The 15,263-nt window shown below is 43.4% G+C and overlaps 1 protein-coding gene across 1 annotated transcript in view; it reads left to right on the top strand.

Annotated features, from left to right (window-relative positions):
- The window catches only part of cd226 (CD226 molecule), a 37,245-nt gene that overhangs the window by 13,376 nt on the left and 8,606 nt on the right, over positions 1-15,263 (top strand). Inside the window, exon 3 of the mRNA XM_052024025.1 lies at positions 1,579-1,923. Within this exon, the coding sequence (XP_051879985.1) occupies positions 1,579-1,923 (345 nt within the window). The remainder of the gene's footprint in view (positions 1-1,578; positions 1,924-15,263) is intronic.

The raw sequence follows: 15,263 nt of genomic DNA, 5'->3' as shown, positions 1-15,263 counted from the left end.
CTGAGAGGTCAGAAGTGACACCACAGAAAGGATGTGGCCATGGGAAAGGTGCTCAGCATAGGCACAGTGGAGAAACACTGCAGCAAAAATCAAAGCAGATAGCGTGCAAGCCACTGCACAAGTTGAAGGATGGCTCATTTGTTCAAGGTAGAAGCTTGCAAGGGCTACATAAAGCCAGTTGATAAACAAGTGAAGGCCAATGTGATGATGTCCTAATTGAAAACTGGAAAGGGTGTTGGGTTTTTGCAATGCTCATTAAGAATCTGGACAAAGGTTCAAGGATTTAAGAAAGCATTGGGAGCTAACTTTTGGAATAAAGAACTTGGAGATAAGGGTGCACAATTTAGGTCCAGTAGAAAGCTGTGTATGACTGAAGAGTATTTGGAGAAGGCACTGGAATTTAAGTATAATAAAATACTAGTTGACCAAGGCATCAACCAAAGAGTGGGAACGTGAAACTATAATAAGAAAAGGAATTGAGACAAGATGACCATCTATGTCAGGAAGTACAGAATGGGACCATGAATTGATCAGTGATCTGACAAATTGGACTATTCATCCATGACTCTGGAGTGGTAAATCTCAGAGAAGTCTTCTTGGAATCTAAAATCATAAAAATATAGATGCTAGAAATACTCAGCAGGTCAGACAGCATCTGTGGAGAGAGAAACAGAGTTAGTGCTTGAGGTTGATGATCTTTCATCAGAACTAAATACCTTAGAAATTAAACATGCTTTACCTGGTAGAGAAGGCTGAGGGGTGGAGAAGTCAAAGTGAATGCCTGTGATAGGGTAGAGACCAGAGAGAGTAAAGGCCATAGTTGTGGTTGTAAGAGCGTGGTGAGGGCTTGTTCATTGCAGTTGCTCTTTAGATTGAAGAAGATGAAAATGGACAGAGGAGAGAGAAAAAAATCTTAGAATAGTGAGATACTAAACATAGTAGTTGCTGGAAATCTGAAATAAAAGTGAGAGTGTTGGAAATTCTTACGTCAGCTGCATTGGTGAGGAGAGAAAAATTCAGTTAAAATTACAGGATGACGGTTTTCAGTAGAACTGGTTAGTTCTGATACAAACACAGAAGGCAGCTTATCTGAAATTAGGAATGTAGAGTTCCTCTGTTTTAACCAAACTTGAGGAACAGCATCTCATCTTCCAACTGGGCATGCTGCAGTCCTTGGGACTAAACATTGAATTCAACAGTTCTCTATTCCAGCGAGTATAAGTGATACAATGTTCTGCTCAAAGTGATATCCCAATCTTGATGCTTTACCATCAAGTGGTCATTCAGTTGCGCCAATACAATCAAATTGTTAATTAAGTACCAATTGGCAAGTTTGTGACTTCAGAACATCTTGTTGCTTTGAAGTGATTGAAGCTGCCAGCTTATTGGTTACTGAGAAGCCCGTAGATGACAGTTCTCCAATCTTTTAATTTTTTTTAGAAAATGTCTATATCTGCTGACAATGATTCTGTGAACTAAAGCAATCCAGCTCACTTCAAACTGACTCAAAATTTGAACATGATGATACCAGATATCAAATTGTGTTGTGCTAATTGCCTTCTTTAAATATTTTTAAAGCAAAATTTTCCAGAGGTCGAGCAGCAGACACTCACATACAATTGGTACCAGGGAGCAATGTGACCTTATTCTGTGAAAATCCAAATGGGAGTCATGTTCAACAGGTGATGTGGAAACAAGTGACTGAAGAAGAAATGAACACAATAGTTCATCAAGATTTCACAAGTTCATCATTATTCATTGGCTATGACTACAAGGAAAGAATTCAGTGTAACTGCTCACACTTTCCAAATATCAGTCTGACCATACAGAATGTGACGGCAAACGATATGGGAAGATATCACTGTCAAGTTATAATGAATGATGGAAACTGGACCAAAGCCTTTGAGGTCGGTGTGGAAAGAGGTAAGCATTAATATAAAGAGTCTATTTTTACCCAGTTTAGCCATTACTTCTCCTTCCCCTGCTCTTCTGTGGCAGGGATAATTCCAGAATGTAATTTCTTGTTCTAATTTAGAAAAATCCCAGTAGATCTGAACTCACTTTTATTTGAGAAAGAAGTGATGAAAGAATGATATAGATTTTATTTTAAATACTGACAGGTACAGAAATAAAACACATCATTTAATTTGGATTGTGAATTCTGAACCAGAGGTCATAAGAATAAAATAAAAATGGATTAAGATGCATGGATTTTTTTTCCTCACGTGGATTGGAAGTTAAAGGTTAAATAGAGCAGAAGCTAAGCAGATGTTCTGTGGAGTGAGAAAGTGTATGGTGCCTTGACCAGCATGGGATGTACAGTGAAGACATATAAATAGATGTATACTTTGATTTTGTTTATTGCCTTCAGAGATCAGGAAGGAATTTCCTCTCAGAAGGCAATACAAGTCGATGATAGTTTAGGTTGGTCAGGGTATATGGGGTGGGGGTGGCTTGCTTTTATTGTGCTAGAAGGTTTTTGTCATTTCAATCTTCTGGATATTTTTCTCCCCTCTTCTTAATTGCTGCACAGTAAAGGACTGGACAGATATCCACTTGCTAGACCTTTATCAATCTCATGGAAGCATAGATATGAAGGTCTCAGGTCAAATACTCTTCATTTTCCCTCTGTTCCACACAGAATCCTGTGACTTACTGTTGCCTTATACCCACTAAAAATTATGTATTATATTTTCTTCTTAGCTGCATAAGTTTTGAAAGAATACTGTAAAATGGTGTATGAAATTTCATAAGAGTAAAACATTAAATTGAACATGCCCACATTCACTGCTAGAATATTACTCAGTGTAGCCAGCAACTCAACTAAACATTTAATTATTTCTTTATTTATATTCTTTTAATTACTGGAATGGGATTGTGGGCTTCCCTGAACCAGAAATATTCACATTTCTGTGGAGATAGTTCATTTTCATATCCATTCAAGCCATTTTTTAACAGATCTTCATGCCTATCAGTATCTTTTTAATAAAAATAAATCTTCTTACGTCTTGGGAAAATATGAAGCAGCTTAGTGATTTCAAACACAGTTCATACTTATTCTATGTGACAGATTGTTGTACATTGTATCAGGAGATTAAATTTGGGAATGCATTTGTCATAAAACTGTATCCCAAATCCACCACGTTGGTCTCGTATGTAAACTAACTGTCCATTCAGTTACTTGTCAACAAGCCCTCAGTTGTTGTATTCAGCCATTTTGACCTAATTATGAAAAGTCTTCGTGATCTGGTTCACGGAATGAAACCTTATAGGACAGCATAGACCAGCTCTAGGGCGGAAGAGAAAAAGGACTGAGTCAGAGGAAATGTTATGAGCAATCTTACATTTTTATTGCACTTGTTAAACTCTTATGGGATGTTAGCTTTCATAAATCGGGGGATTGAGTTTAAGAGCCGTGAAGTAATGATGCAGCCTTACAAAACTCTGGTTAGGCCACACTTGGAGTACTGTGTCCAGTTCTGGTCGCCTCATTATAGGAAGGATGTGGAGGTGTTGGAAAGGGTGCAGAGGAGATTTACCAGGATGCTGCCTGGATTGGACAGTATGGATTATGGGCAGAGATTAAAGGAGCTGGGGCTGTTCTCATTGAAGAGAAGGAGGATGAGGGGAGACATGATAGAGGTATACAAGATATTGAGAGAAATAGATAGAGTGGACAGCCAGCGCCTCTTTCCCAGGATGCCAATGCTCAAAACAAGAGGACATGGCTTTAAGGTATTGGGTGGGAAGTTCAAGGGTGATGTCAGAGGGAGGTTTTTCACCCAGAGAGTGGTTGGTGCATGGAATGCGCTGCCTGGGGTGGTGGTGGAGGCTGATACATTGGATAAATTCAAGAGATTGTTAGATAAGAATATGGAGGAATTTAAGTTAGAGGGATATGTGGGAGGAAGGGATTAGATAGTCATAGGTGTGGTTTGAAGGCGGCACAACATGGTGGGCCGAAGGGCCTGTATTGTGCTGTATTGTTCTATGGTTCTATGGTTCTATATTTCATGGACAATGTCCTATTGAATGTACTGTAGCGACTCACTGTCTAAGCAAGCGAACCGGCTCGGCAGTCAGGTCGCGCGTTGTCAGAGCGGCGAGGCCCAAGATGGCGCTGGGCCTTCATCTTCCCCGAGCGACGGGGAGAACCTGTGCGCAGGAGAAGTTTGATGACGTAGCGCATACGTCATTTCCGTTTTCGGTGGGCGGGAACCGTTCCTCTTAAAAGGCCCACGCAAGGCAGGAAAATAAATCAGTTTTGTTCTGTAACTCATCGACTAGCGTCTTACTTTCGCATTGCAGTAGCAGTCGCTACATTGGTGACCCCAACGGTCCAAACGGATTTTGGACCCACACAATGGATGACAACGCAGCAGCCAATGCAGTGGCACTCACGCTGCCCACCTTTTGGATACTTTGGCCCCGCGTCTGGTTCGACCAGGCCAAAGCACAATTCCAACTTTGGCAGATCACCTCCGACTCCACATGGTACTACCACGTGGTCAGCTCCCTGGACCAGGAGACAGCCGCCCAGGTTGGAGACTTCATCTAGTCTCCTCCGGAGGAAGGCAAGTACCTGGCTTTCAAAGAGCTTCTTATTCGGACCTTTGGCCTCTCCCGTCGCGAGCGCGCCGCCCACCTGCTTCATCTCGACGGCCTGGGGGACAGATCCCCATCGGCCCTGATGAATGAGAAGCAGGCCTTGGCTGAGGAACACAAGCCCTGCCTGATGTTCGAACAGGCCTTCCTCGAACAACTACCTGACGACACTCACCTGCTGTTGGCCGACGCCGATTTCAGCAACCCACGTGAGGTAGCCACCCGGGCAGATGTCCTGTGGAAGGCCAAATGCGAGAGCGGGTCATCCATTGGCCAAATTGCCAGACCGCGGGCTCAACGCTTATCTAAACCATTCCCAGCAACGGAGCGACCACACCCCAGAAACACAGACGATGACACTGGCAACCAGCTGTGTTTCTACCATCAGAGGTGGGGTGCGGAAGCCAGTCGATGCTGCCCACCCTGCAAGTTTCAGGAAAACACCAGGGCCAGCCGCCGCTGATGGCTACGGCAGCTGGTCACCAACACAGCCTCCTATTCGTTTGGGACAAGCAGTCCGGGCATCGTTTCCTCGTCGATACTGGAGCAGAGGTCAATGTTTTGCCCCTGACCGGCCGCAACACTCGTAGCAGGCAACAGGGTCCCACACTCAAAGCCGCAAACTGCACAACGATACGAACTTTCGGTACCTGTACAGTTCAATTACAATTCGGCGACAGCCGTTTTACCTGGAACTTTACCCTTGCCGCCGTTGCCCAGCCACTCCTGGGAGCCGATTTCCTTCGGGCCCACAGCCTGTTAGTCGACCTGCGAGGGAAGCAGCTAGTGCACTCCAGAACTTTCCAAACCTACTCCCTGGGAGAAGCCAGCCTACCAGCCCCGCGCCTGGACTCCATTTCCCTGTCTGGCAACGAGGTCACCAAGCTCCTAGCCGAGTTCCCATTGGTTTTGTCACCTCAGTTTACAAATTTGATGCCCAAACACGGGGTGTGGCATCACATCATTACCACAGGGCCACCCCTTCATGCCCAAGCACGACAACTACCTCCAGACAAGCTCCGCCTGGCAAAGGAAGAGTTCTGCCACATGGAGGAGCTGGGGATCATTCGCAGGTCAGACAGCCCCTGGGCCTCCCCCCGCACATGGTCCCCAAAGCCACTGGCGGGTGGAGGCCCTGCGGCGACAACCGCAAGCTGAATGACGTCACCCCCCCAAACTGCTACCCCGTCCCCCACATCCAGGACTTCGCGGCGAACCTACGCGGGGCCCACATCTTCTCCAAGGTGGAGCTGGTCCGGGGATACCACCAAATCCCGGTCCACCCTGATGACATCCCCAAAACTACGCTCATCACTCCATTCGGCCTCTTTGAATTCCTTTGAATGCCGTTCGGCCTTAAGAACGCCGCGCAGACCTTCTAGCGGCTGATGGGCGCGGTAGGCCATGACCTGGACTTAGTGTTCATTTATTGAGATGACATACTAATCGCCAGCCATGACCGCCAAGAATACCTTTCCCACCTCCGCCAACTGTACTCCCGTCTCAATGATTTCGGCCTCACTATCAACCCGGCCAAGTGCCAATTCGGACTCAACTCTATCGATTTCCTCGGCCACAGAATCACCAGCGAAGGAACAACACCCCTACCCGCCAAGGTAGATGCTATCTGCCATTTTGCCCATCCCAACATGGTCAAAGGCCTGCAAGAATTCCTGGGGATGGTCAATTTTACCATTGGTTCATCCCTGGAGCAGCCCGTATCCTGCGCCCTTTGTTCTCGCTGATGTCTGGCAAGGGCAAGGACATCGCCTGGAACGACAAGGCCACGGCTGCCTTCATTAAGGCCAAGGACACCGTGGCAGACGCCGCGATGCTGGTACACCCTAGGACAGACATCCCAACCGCCCTCACGGTGGACGCATCCAACACCATGGTCGGTGGGGTACTGGAACAACTAATCGAAGGCAGTTGGCAACCCTTGGTGTTTTTCAGCAGGCACCTTAGACCACCCGAACTGAAATACAGCGCTTTTGATCGGGAACTTCTAGCGCTGTACTTGGCGGTCCGGCATTTCCGGTACTCTTTAGAAGGCAGGCCTTTCACCGCTTTCACTGACTATATGCCTTTGTCTTTCGCCTTCTCCAAGGTCTCCGATCCCTGGTCAGCTCGTCAGCAGCAACATTTGTCCTACGTTTCCAAATTCACAACGGATATCCAACATGTCTCCGGAAAGGACAATGTCGTTGCTGACGCGCTTTCCAGACCGACTATCCACAGCCTGTCCCTGGGTGTAGACTACACGGCCCTTGCTGACACACAGCAAGCCGACGATGAGCTGCCTAGCTACTGAACCGCAGCCTCGGGCCTGCAGCTCCAAGATTTCTTAGTCGGTCCAGATCAGCAGACCCTCCTTTGCGACATCGCAACAGGTCAACCCCACCCTATAGTTCCTGCAGCCTGGCGGAAACACGTTTTCGACTCGGTACACGGGTTGGCGCACCCGTCCATCAGATCAACTGTCCGACTGGTCACCAGCAAGTTCGTCTGGCATGGCCTGCACAAACAGGTCAGTGAGTGGGCCAGGACTTGTCCGCACTGCCAGACATCAAAAATCCAACGACACACCAAGGTCCCACCACAGCAGTTCAAGCCTACCTGTAGAAGGTTCGACCACATCCACGTCGAACTCGTTGGTCCCCTGCCAGTTTCAAGAGGAGCACCGTACCTCCTTACCATCATGGACCGGTTCACGAGGTGGCCAGAGGCAACCCCTCTATCCGATATCACAACTGATTTCTGCACTCGGGCGCTGCTCACAACTTGGATCTCGCGTTTGGGTATTCTGGCCCACATCACTTCAGACAGGGGCGCCCAGTTTACCTCCAGCCTATGGTCTGTATTAGCGAACATGCTAGGGATGCAGCTGCACACCACCACGGCCTACCACCCTCAATCAAATGGGTTGGTAGAACATTTCCACCGCCATCTGAAATCAGCCCTGATGGCCCGCCTGAAAGGTCCTAACTGGGTTGACGAACTGCCTTGGGTCCTGCTCAGCATATGCACTGACCCCAAGGAAGATCTCCATGCTTCGACAGCTGAACTCGTGTATGGTGCGCCCCTGATCGTCCCAGGGGAATTCATACCCGCCCTTCGGGGGCAAGAGGAACAACCTGCAGCAATCCTGGTAAGACTGCGCGAGAGGCTCAGCAGCTAGGCACCGATTCCCACTTCGCGGCATGGTCAAGCCCCATCCTGTGAGCCCAAGGAACTACGAGACTGTAAGTTCGTTTTCGTTCGCAGGGGCACACCCCGGGCACAGTTGCAATGACCATACGAGGGGTCATTCCGGGTCATCAGGAATAATGGGTCCACCTTTATTTTGGACACTGTGGGCAAGGAAGAAACCGGCCCATTTAGATCTACAACAACTGGTCAAGGTCCCAACACCGTGACACAGAGGCCGACCTCCTAAGCAACGGCTAGCACAGCCCGCGAACCTTGGGGACCGTATCGTCGGTTCTGGGTGGGGGCGTGGGGGAGGTGTTGTGTAGCGACTCACTGTCTGAGCAAGCGAACCGGCTTGGCGGTCGGGTTGCGCGTCGTTGGAGCAGCGAGGTCCAAGATGGCGCTGGGCCTTCATCTTCCCCGAGCAACGGGGAGAACCCGCACGCGGGAAAAGTTTGATGACGTAGCACATACGTCATTTCCGTTTTTGGTGGGTGGGAACTGTTCCTCTTAAAAGGCCCACGCAAGGCGGGAAAATAAATCAGTTTTGTTCTGCAACTCATGGACTAGTGTCTTACTTTTGCATCGCGGTAGCAGCCGCTACAGTACTATATTTAGAAAACATTTTTTTCCCTAACTGAAAACTGAATAATAAAAATTCAGCTGATTTAAAGTCTTACTATAATGACACAGTACTCAGTTTTGGCTAAACTTAAAACAAATTGTTTTCAAAATGTGATGCTGAGTTATCTGGTTAAAAGACAGCTCCACTCTAATGGGAGCTGTGTGTCCTGTTCACCTAACGTAAGTTTGGTGTGGGACACAGTGAGTTAGTGGGCCAGGTGGAAATAAAATGATTGAGTGGGTTAATGACATTCCTGTAACAAAAAAAAAGGAATGTACTTTTTGGATTGACTTAAGATTTTAAACATCTCGCTAACTCCATGGTTTTGGACCATTCTATGATTCTGGGATGTCTTTATGAAATGTCCATTATTCCATGGTAGCATTTGTCTGTGAAGTACAAGCCACGTGGAAAGCTGATGTCTGTGGGATTTGGTAAAAATACTTTGTGTTTAATCTATACTGAAGTAGAAAGTGGATGGCTGGGGCCATAGCTCTATTTTAATTTGTCTAGATGGATGCACTTTTGGGTTTGCAAATAGTCCTGTTGTGCAGAATGTTTCATCATTTGTGGAAGTATTGTTTTCAATCCAACTGAGCAACTGGATCTTCATAAATTTATGCTTGGGAATTTGGATTGTGACGTGACAATGCTGCTATGGTGCTTATAATAATAAACTATGATTAAAGAAATTGCTTGGATTTCAAAGAAAAAAGTGGTCTTAACATTTAAGAATAACAGCATTTAGCAATTATATTGAGCAGAAGTAAATGTGTTGGGACTGACATGAAGTTTTAAGCAGCAACTAAATTTTATGGAATGTGTCATTTTCAGACTTTAGTGAAAGAAACTGCATAAACATAATTTATTTTAAACCTGCCTTCATTACTGGATTATAAATTACTGTGTGTGGTAAATTGTAATTTGCCGCTGTCTCTGCTTCAGTGAATTGGATTATTTGTGATATATCTGGCCGTTGGCTTTGACTGTTGAACAATTATCCAACGGTGTGATTATCTGATATCTTTTCAAATGTTAAACTAGGTGTTGCTTTTGAACAGAGTTAATTGTTAATGTTCAGATTGTGTAAGTAAAATGATTTACTTGTCAACTTGTAGGAAAGGTAGCTTGCTTAGAAAAACTGCCATCAAGCTATCTATGTGAGATAAAAAGAGTTAGAAAAAGCCTTAAATGTCAGAATGATGTATGGTTATTTTGAACAATGTTTTGCAACCTTAGACTTGAATGATAGTAGACCTGGCCACAACCAAACCTACCGCAAGGCAAGTCACTATCAACAGGAAAGCCATACACTTGAATACGCTTTGCTTCCACATATGTTTTGTTATAGGTTCACCATGAAAATATATGACCTTTTGTTATATTTTAATGTAGTAAAATTCTTTGTTGCAAACATCACTGAATATGTTTCTCATTTACCGTATTAAAATATCAGCTTGCTACTACCAGTAACATCCTATCCTTTTTTTTATTTTATTTTCTCTGTTGTATGTAATCATTCTATCTCACTGGTTATTTCCACTGACATAGTTTGGACTCTGTGGTACTTTAGTCTGGAGGAAGTGTCATGTGTACTTGGTGATGAGAGGCTGACTGATACTAACGTATTTGCAGTTAATCTTTAATAGGTCAGCCGAAAGAAATTATAGAGAAAGACTGTTAAATCAACTAACTCTTGCACCTTCTGCTTAATATATGCATGTATGTACTGGACTGTAGCTGGGCTTATCATCTTTAATAGAATAGTTACCAGTTCCACTGTTTTCCTTTTATATAAGGCCAGTCAGATATCCCATCACTACGACCTCATGACAACTTCCAAGTATTTACTGAAGGACAGAACTACCCAAAAAAGGCAGGTGAGTCCGTGGCAGAGGAATATTCCTTCTATCACTTAAATAGGATGATATCATTGGCATAAACGCGTGTTAGACAGCAGCGCCAAAAAATATGGAATTCGTCTTTGTTTGAATGTAACAGCAGATTTGGAAAGAGAGGTCAAACTTCGGTGTGTCTTTTAGGTAAGGCATGTCCAGTGATCACTGGATGAGCAAGAATATCTTGTATTAATAAAAATTTGCCTTTATAGGCTTGCTTTCCTGTAGCCACTGAGAATGGTGTGATACCTAGAACCAATCAAAAACAAAGACTTACATAGAATCTGCAACATAGAAGTGGGCCACTTGATGCACCTGGTGCAGTGTTTATATTCAACACGGGGCTCCTCGCCCTCTAATTACCTCCTTCAAGTCTGCCACTGCTCACCACCCATTACCTTCTATTCCTATGAAGTCTCGTTGCAAATGTACTGACATTATCTGACTCAACTGTGGCAGTGACATTCATTTATTCACTACTCATCGTGTAAAGAAAATTTTCATCTATATGTGAACTGTGGGGTGACAAACCTTTGTCTATGCTCCCTCATTTCATGGAGTTACAGGGTATTTAAATGACGGACAGGGCAGTTGATCCATCTGGTCTACGTCAGCATTTATGGTCCAAACAAGCTGACTCGCAGCCTATTTCATTTGACCCTTTCAGCATTCTCTTCCTTTCTCCCTCACATGCTTACCATACTGCCCCATGAAATGGTTCCATGCCATTTGCCTTGACCACTTGGTACATCAGTAAGTTGCACTGTCTGAGCACCCAGTACGTGCAGAACTTTTGCAACAAATGTGTTGCCCACCTCTCTCTCCCTTTCTCGCTTAGTGACATATCACACTCAACAGACAGGGAAAGAAGGATACAGGAAAAAAGTTCAGCCAGACAGTCTATGCTGGCGGATAGAATCTTAATTTAAGAAATAAGCATAGTCCCTTGTGCAGGATCGAGGGACTGGATTTCTATGATAAGATTCCCCTTGTCCTCACCTTCCAACCCACAGGCTCTATATTCAATGATCATGCACTGTTACTTCTGCGACTTCCAGCATTATGAAACCAGCAAACATATCTTACCCTCCTTCCTTTAAATCTTTCAAAAGATGAGTTCCCTTCATGACTCCTGAATCACCCCCCCCCCCCCCATACACTGGGAAGAACAACTGCAGACTGTGTGATGGCTCAACATAAGCTTGAGGAACTGTATATTTCACCCTTCAAGACTCAACAGTGAGTTCAGCTCTTTCAGATCATAACCACAGTCACCATTTTCTTGGATGAAAACTGTTGGTCATGACCCTGTTATTTCCCATTCGTCCTCTTCCAAAATCACCTTTTGTTTCTTTCCTTGGCCCACCACCGTTAACTTTGTCTTCCCCCATCCTAGACCTTCCCTTTCATTCTTTCTTCCCTCTGATCCTTCTTTGTCTCTTAATCTGCTTAAACTGAAGTTTGCTTAAAATTTCTATGGTCCAACTTCCCCTGGTTTTGATAAAAGGCTGTCGATCTGAAACATTAACTCTGCTTCTCTCTCCACAGCTCCCTGACTTGCTGCTTATTTCCTGCATTTTCTATTTTTAAATCAAAATTGCTATTTCTTACTAGAATAAAGAATGCTACATTTTATGCAGTAAGCATACTGTGTGAGGTAAGAGACTGTATTTATAAATCTAAATTTACCAGTGACAGGAGTATTTTGTGGGACTTACTGACAGTATGTCTAAAATATGATTTTTTAATGCAATTTTTAAAATTGCAGTCCAAATTTTTTTCAGTGAGCCAACAAGTAATGCTAAGCTCTTGTAAAACCATTATTCTATTTGATGCTACAAACCTAGGAATATGCCAGAATGGTACATTACTCCTTGTAAATCAAAGATACTAATGCATTTAGCAAATAACCAATTATTAATAGTCAACTTTTATGATACTTGCTCAAATCATACTTTATATTTCAGCCATTAATTTTGATTGTATGAACTCATAATCTCTAATAGCACAAACTGTTACCATGCATTTGATTACTGTTGCAGAGGCATCAACTAAGATGCAATGTTGTTCAATTTAGGCTCTGACTGAGCAAATATAAATTGATGGGGAATGGTTTCACTAATACAACTCGGTCCTGGATAAAATACTGGGATCTGAAAATTGTGCTGCACTTTTTATAGAGTACTGCATCAATTAACAAGATAGATCATACTGAAACAAAGTAGATGTAACAACTGTAGGAATTTCTTCAGGAGTTGTCCTGATTGGCCAATGCCACTTTAGTACTACCTTATAGATCCTATGAGGAAATCCTCAGACTTGAGCCAAAGTAATAGTCTAGCAGCAGCTTGCCCATAAAATGGGAAATCTGGGCATAAGACAGGCTATTCTTATATAGTTATTGACTTGATAGAGGTGTACAAGATGATAAGAGGCATAGATCGAGTGGAAAGTCAGAGGCTTTTCCCCAGTGCGACAATGGCTAACATGAGGGGACATAATTTTAAGGTGATTGGAGGAAGGTATAAGGGGGATGTCAGGGGTAAGTTTTTTACACCGAGAGTGGTGGGTGCGTGGAACGCACTGCCGGCAGAGGTTGTGGGGGCAGATACATTAGGGACATTTAAGAGACTCTTAGATAGACACATGAATGATAGAAAAATAGGGGGCTATGTGGGAGGGAAGGGTTAGATAGATTTTAGAGCAGGATAAGATGTCAGCACAACATTGTGGGCTGAAGGGCCTGTATTGTGCTGTAATGTTCTATGTCCATTTTGACGCAAACTTGTATGTTGGTTCTACAAATCCCTGTTAAAAGAAGCATCTGCCACTGCATTTAAAATACAAAATTACAGCTTATGCATATTTCCTGAACTGATGCCAATTCTGTAATTTTCTAAATTTCCAAATCACATTACTCATGTTTGTGCCAACTATTCATTAGTGATCTTAAAAAGAAATTTTGCTGAAACTTACAATTTTCCATATTTTTGAATGAATCTTAATGGCATCTGAATAATTTTGTATTCGAACTCAAAATTATTCCACCAGTATTTTTGTTAAACATGCTGTGCCTAATGTGCCTGAATAATAATTTAATGGCTTCATGTTTTAACTTAAAAAAGGAATATATGTTCAGCTCTTCCCTCAAGCTCATGATTTCTCACTTACTTGTTTTTTTTAAAATTCCAAATGATTCATGGTAAATTTTGGTGTAACACATTAATGGGGAAAATTGGCATGAATTTCTGAATTTGGATGAGCATCGAGTGATCTGCAGTCAAAGCTTGCTTCTGGAACGGGGTGGCTAGAGTTTTGGAGGTGAAGAGGAAGAGGAAACCAGGGCAGTTGAGTGCTTAGTTTCAGTCCTCAAGATAAAAGGGTGTTAAGGGCTTTAGTAACATCCCCAGAGTGAGGTTTAAGTTGTACAAGGTCTGAAAATCAAAGAAGTAGAGCCTTGCTTTGAATAAGAGGTTTCTGTTTACATTTAACTTGCATGTTTCAGTGAATTCTCTCCATGAAGTTTCTGTTTGGAGCAGTAAATTAGCTTGTCTATATCTTTCAACCAAACCTAGCCTAGTTCCTGACCGCACCTCTCTCTCTTCTGCATTCAAGGCCTCCTGACATTTTGTTTCCTTCCCCGGTCACTGTTTTCTCCCTTTTAAAATTTCCTTCCTCATCAATTCCCTCCTCAAAACACTCTCAATCCCACTGTTCTCTTCAATCCCCGTCAGAGCTTTAATCTCCTTATTTTAACTAACCAAGAATGCACTGAAATTGAGAATGGGCAAATTTCTTTCTTCCATCGTTCTCTGTATGGACTCGTATTGTTCCATTTCTCTCATTCTAAAAGGTAAAACATTCCCTATCCAAAGTCGATGATTACATGCCATTAGACTGCAGTTGTTAAACATTATCTCGCCCTACCCTTCTCACAGAGTTCAACACTCTCTCTAACACATTCATCCCTCATTTACCTCAAACAAATGATCTTGCTTGGCTTCAATCCTACTTCTTTTAAAATGGACATCTCTGCAATGAGTTCTCCTCTTGCCTGTATGTAGTCATTTCAGGATTGTCCAAGTTTCCACCCACGGATCCTCTCTTTTTTTGTCAATAGATTACCCTTTCCAACCTTGTCTCCTTGACCATCAATGATCTTTTTGAGTTCTTGTCGGTTAACAGCTTGCAAATAAGCCAAAAATAACATAGGCAAAATGAAAGTCATCCTTTCTGGTTCTCCACTCCACACTGTGTGCCTAAATTCCCAGTTCCACCCCCTACATCAGGATTTCATTTTGATGGTGCATATCTTGGGTTCTGTTTAATTTTTTAGCTGATCTTTGTCACATCTCCATAGCTGTCTTTTGTGCAACTAGGCAACAGTGGCTGCTCCTTCACTACGTCACTACCATTGCCATTGTTATCCATACTTTTGTCATACCCACTCTTGACCTTCAAATGTTTCCATATCCATTGCCCAAATTTAGAAACTATGCTGCCTGCATATGCTTTTGCAGTAAGCGTCACTGTCATGATGTTTGGCTACACCTTTTGCTTCTCTTCCAAATTATATTTAATATCGAAGTTTTTATTTGCAAATCCTAAAATAGCACCCTGGCCTTTCCTCTGCAAAATCTGACTCTCCTCCTGAATCCTGACTCCCTAAAGTATCTTCACCATCTAGAAAGTATGTGTCAGGAGTAAGATGAAATACTCCCCATTTGCATGGATGAGTATAGCTCCAACTCAGTAAGTTTATTACATTTCAGGACAAAGTACTCCTCTTGATTTGTAATTCATCCATCACATTTAACATGCACTTGCTTCATCTCCAATGCACAGCACCTGTAGCATTTAACATTTACAAGATACACTGCAACAACTTACAAAGGCTTCTTAGATAGCCTTCCAAAATACTTGATCCTTCCAGTCTAGAAGGACAA

This window comes from Pristis pectinata, chromosome 9, assembly GCF_009764475.1.
Source record: "Pristis pectinata isolate sPriPec2 chromosome 9, sPriPec2.1.pri, whole genome shotgun sequence".
In the NCBI taxonomy this organism is placed as follows: domain Eukaryota; kingdom Metazoa; phylum Chordata; class Chondrichthyes; order Rhinopristiformes; family Pristidae; genus Pristis; species Pristis pectinata.
This window is presented reverse-complemented; position numbering and strand designations above follow the sequence as displayed.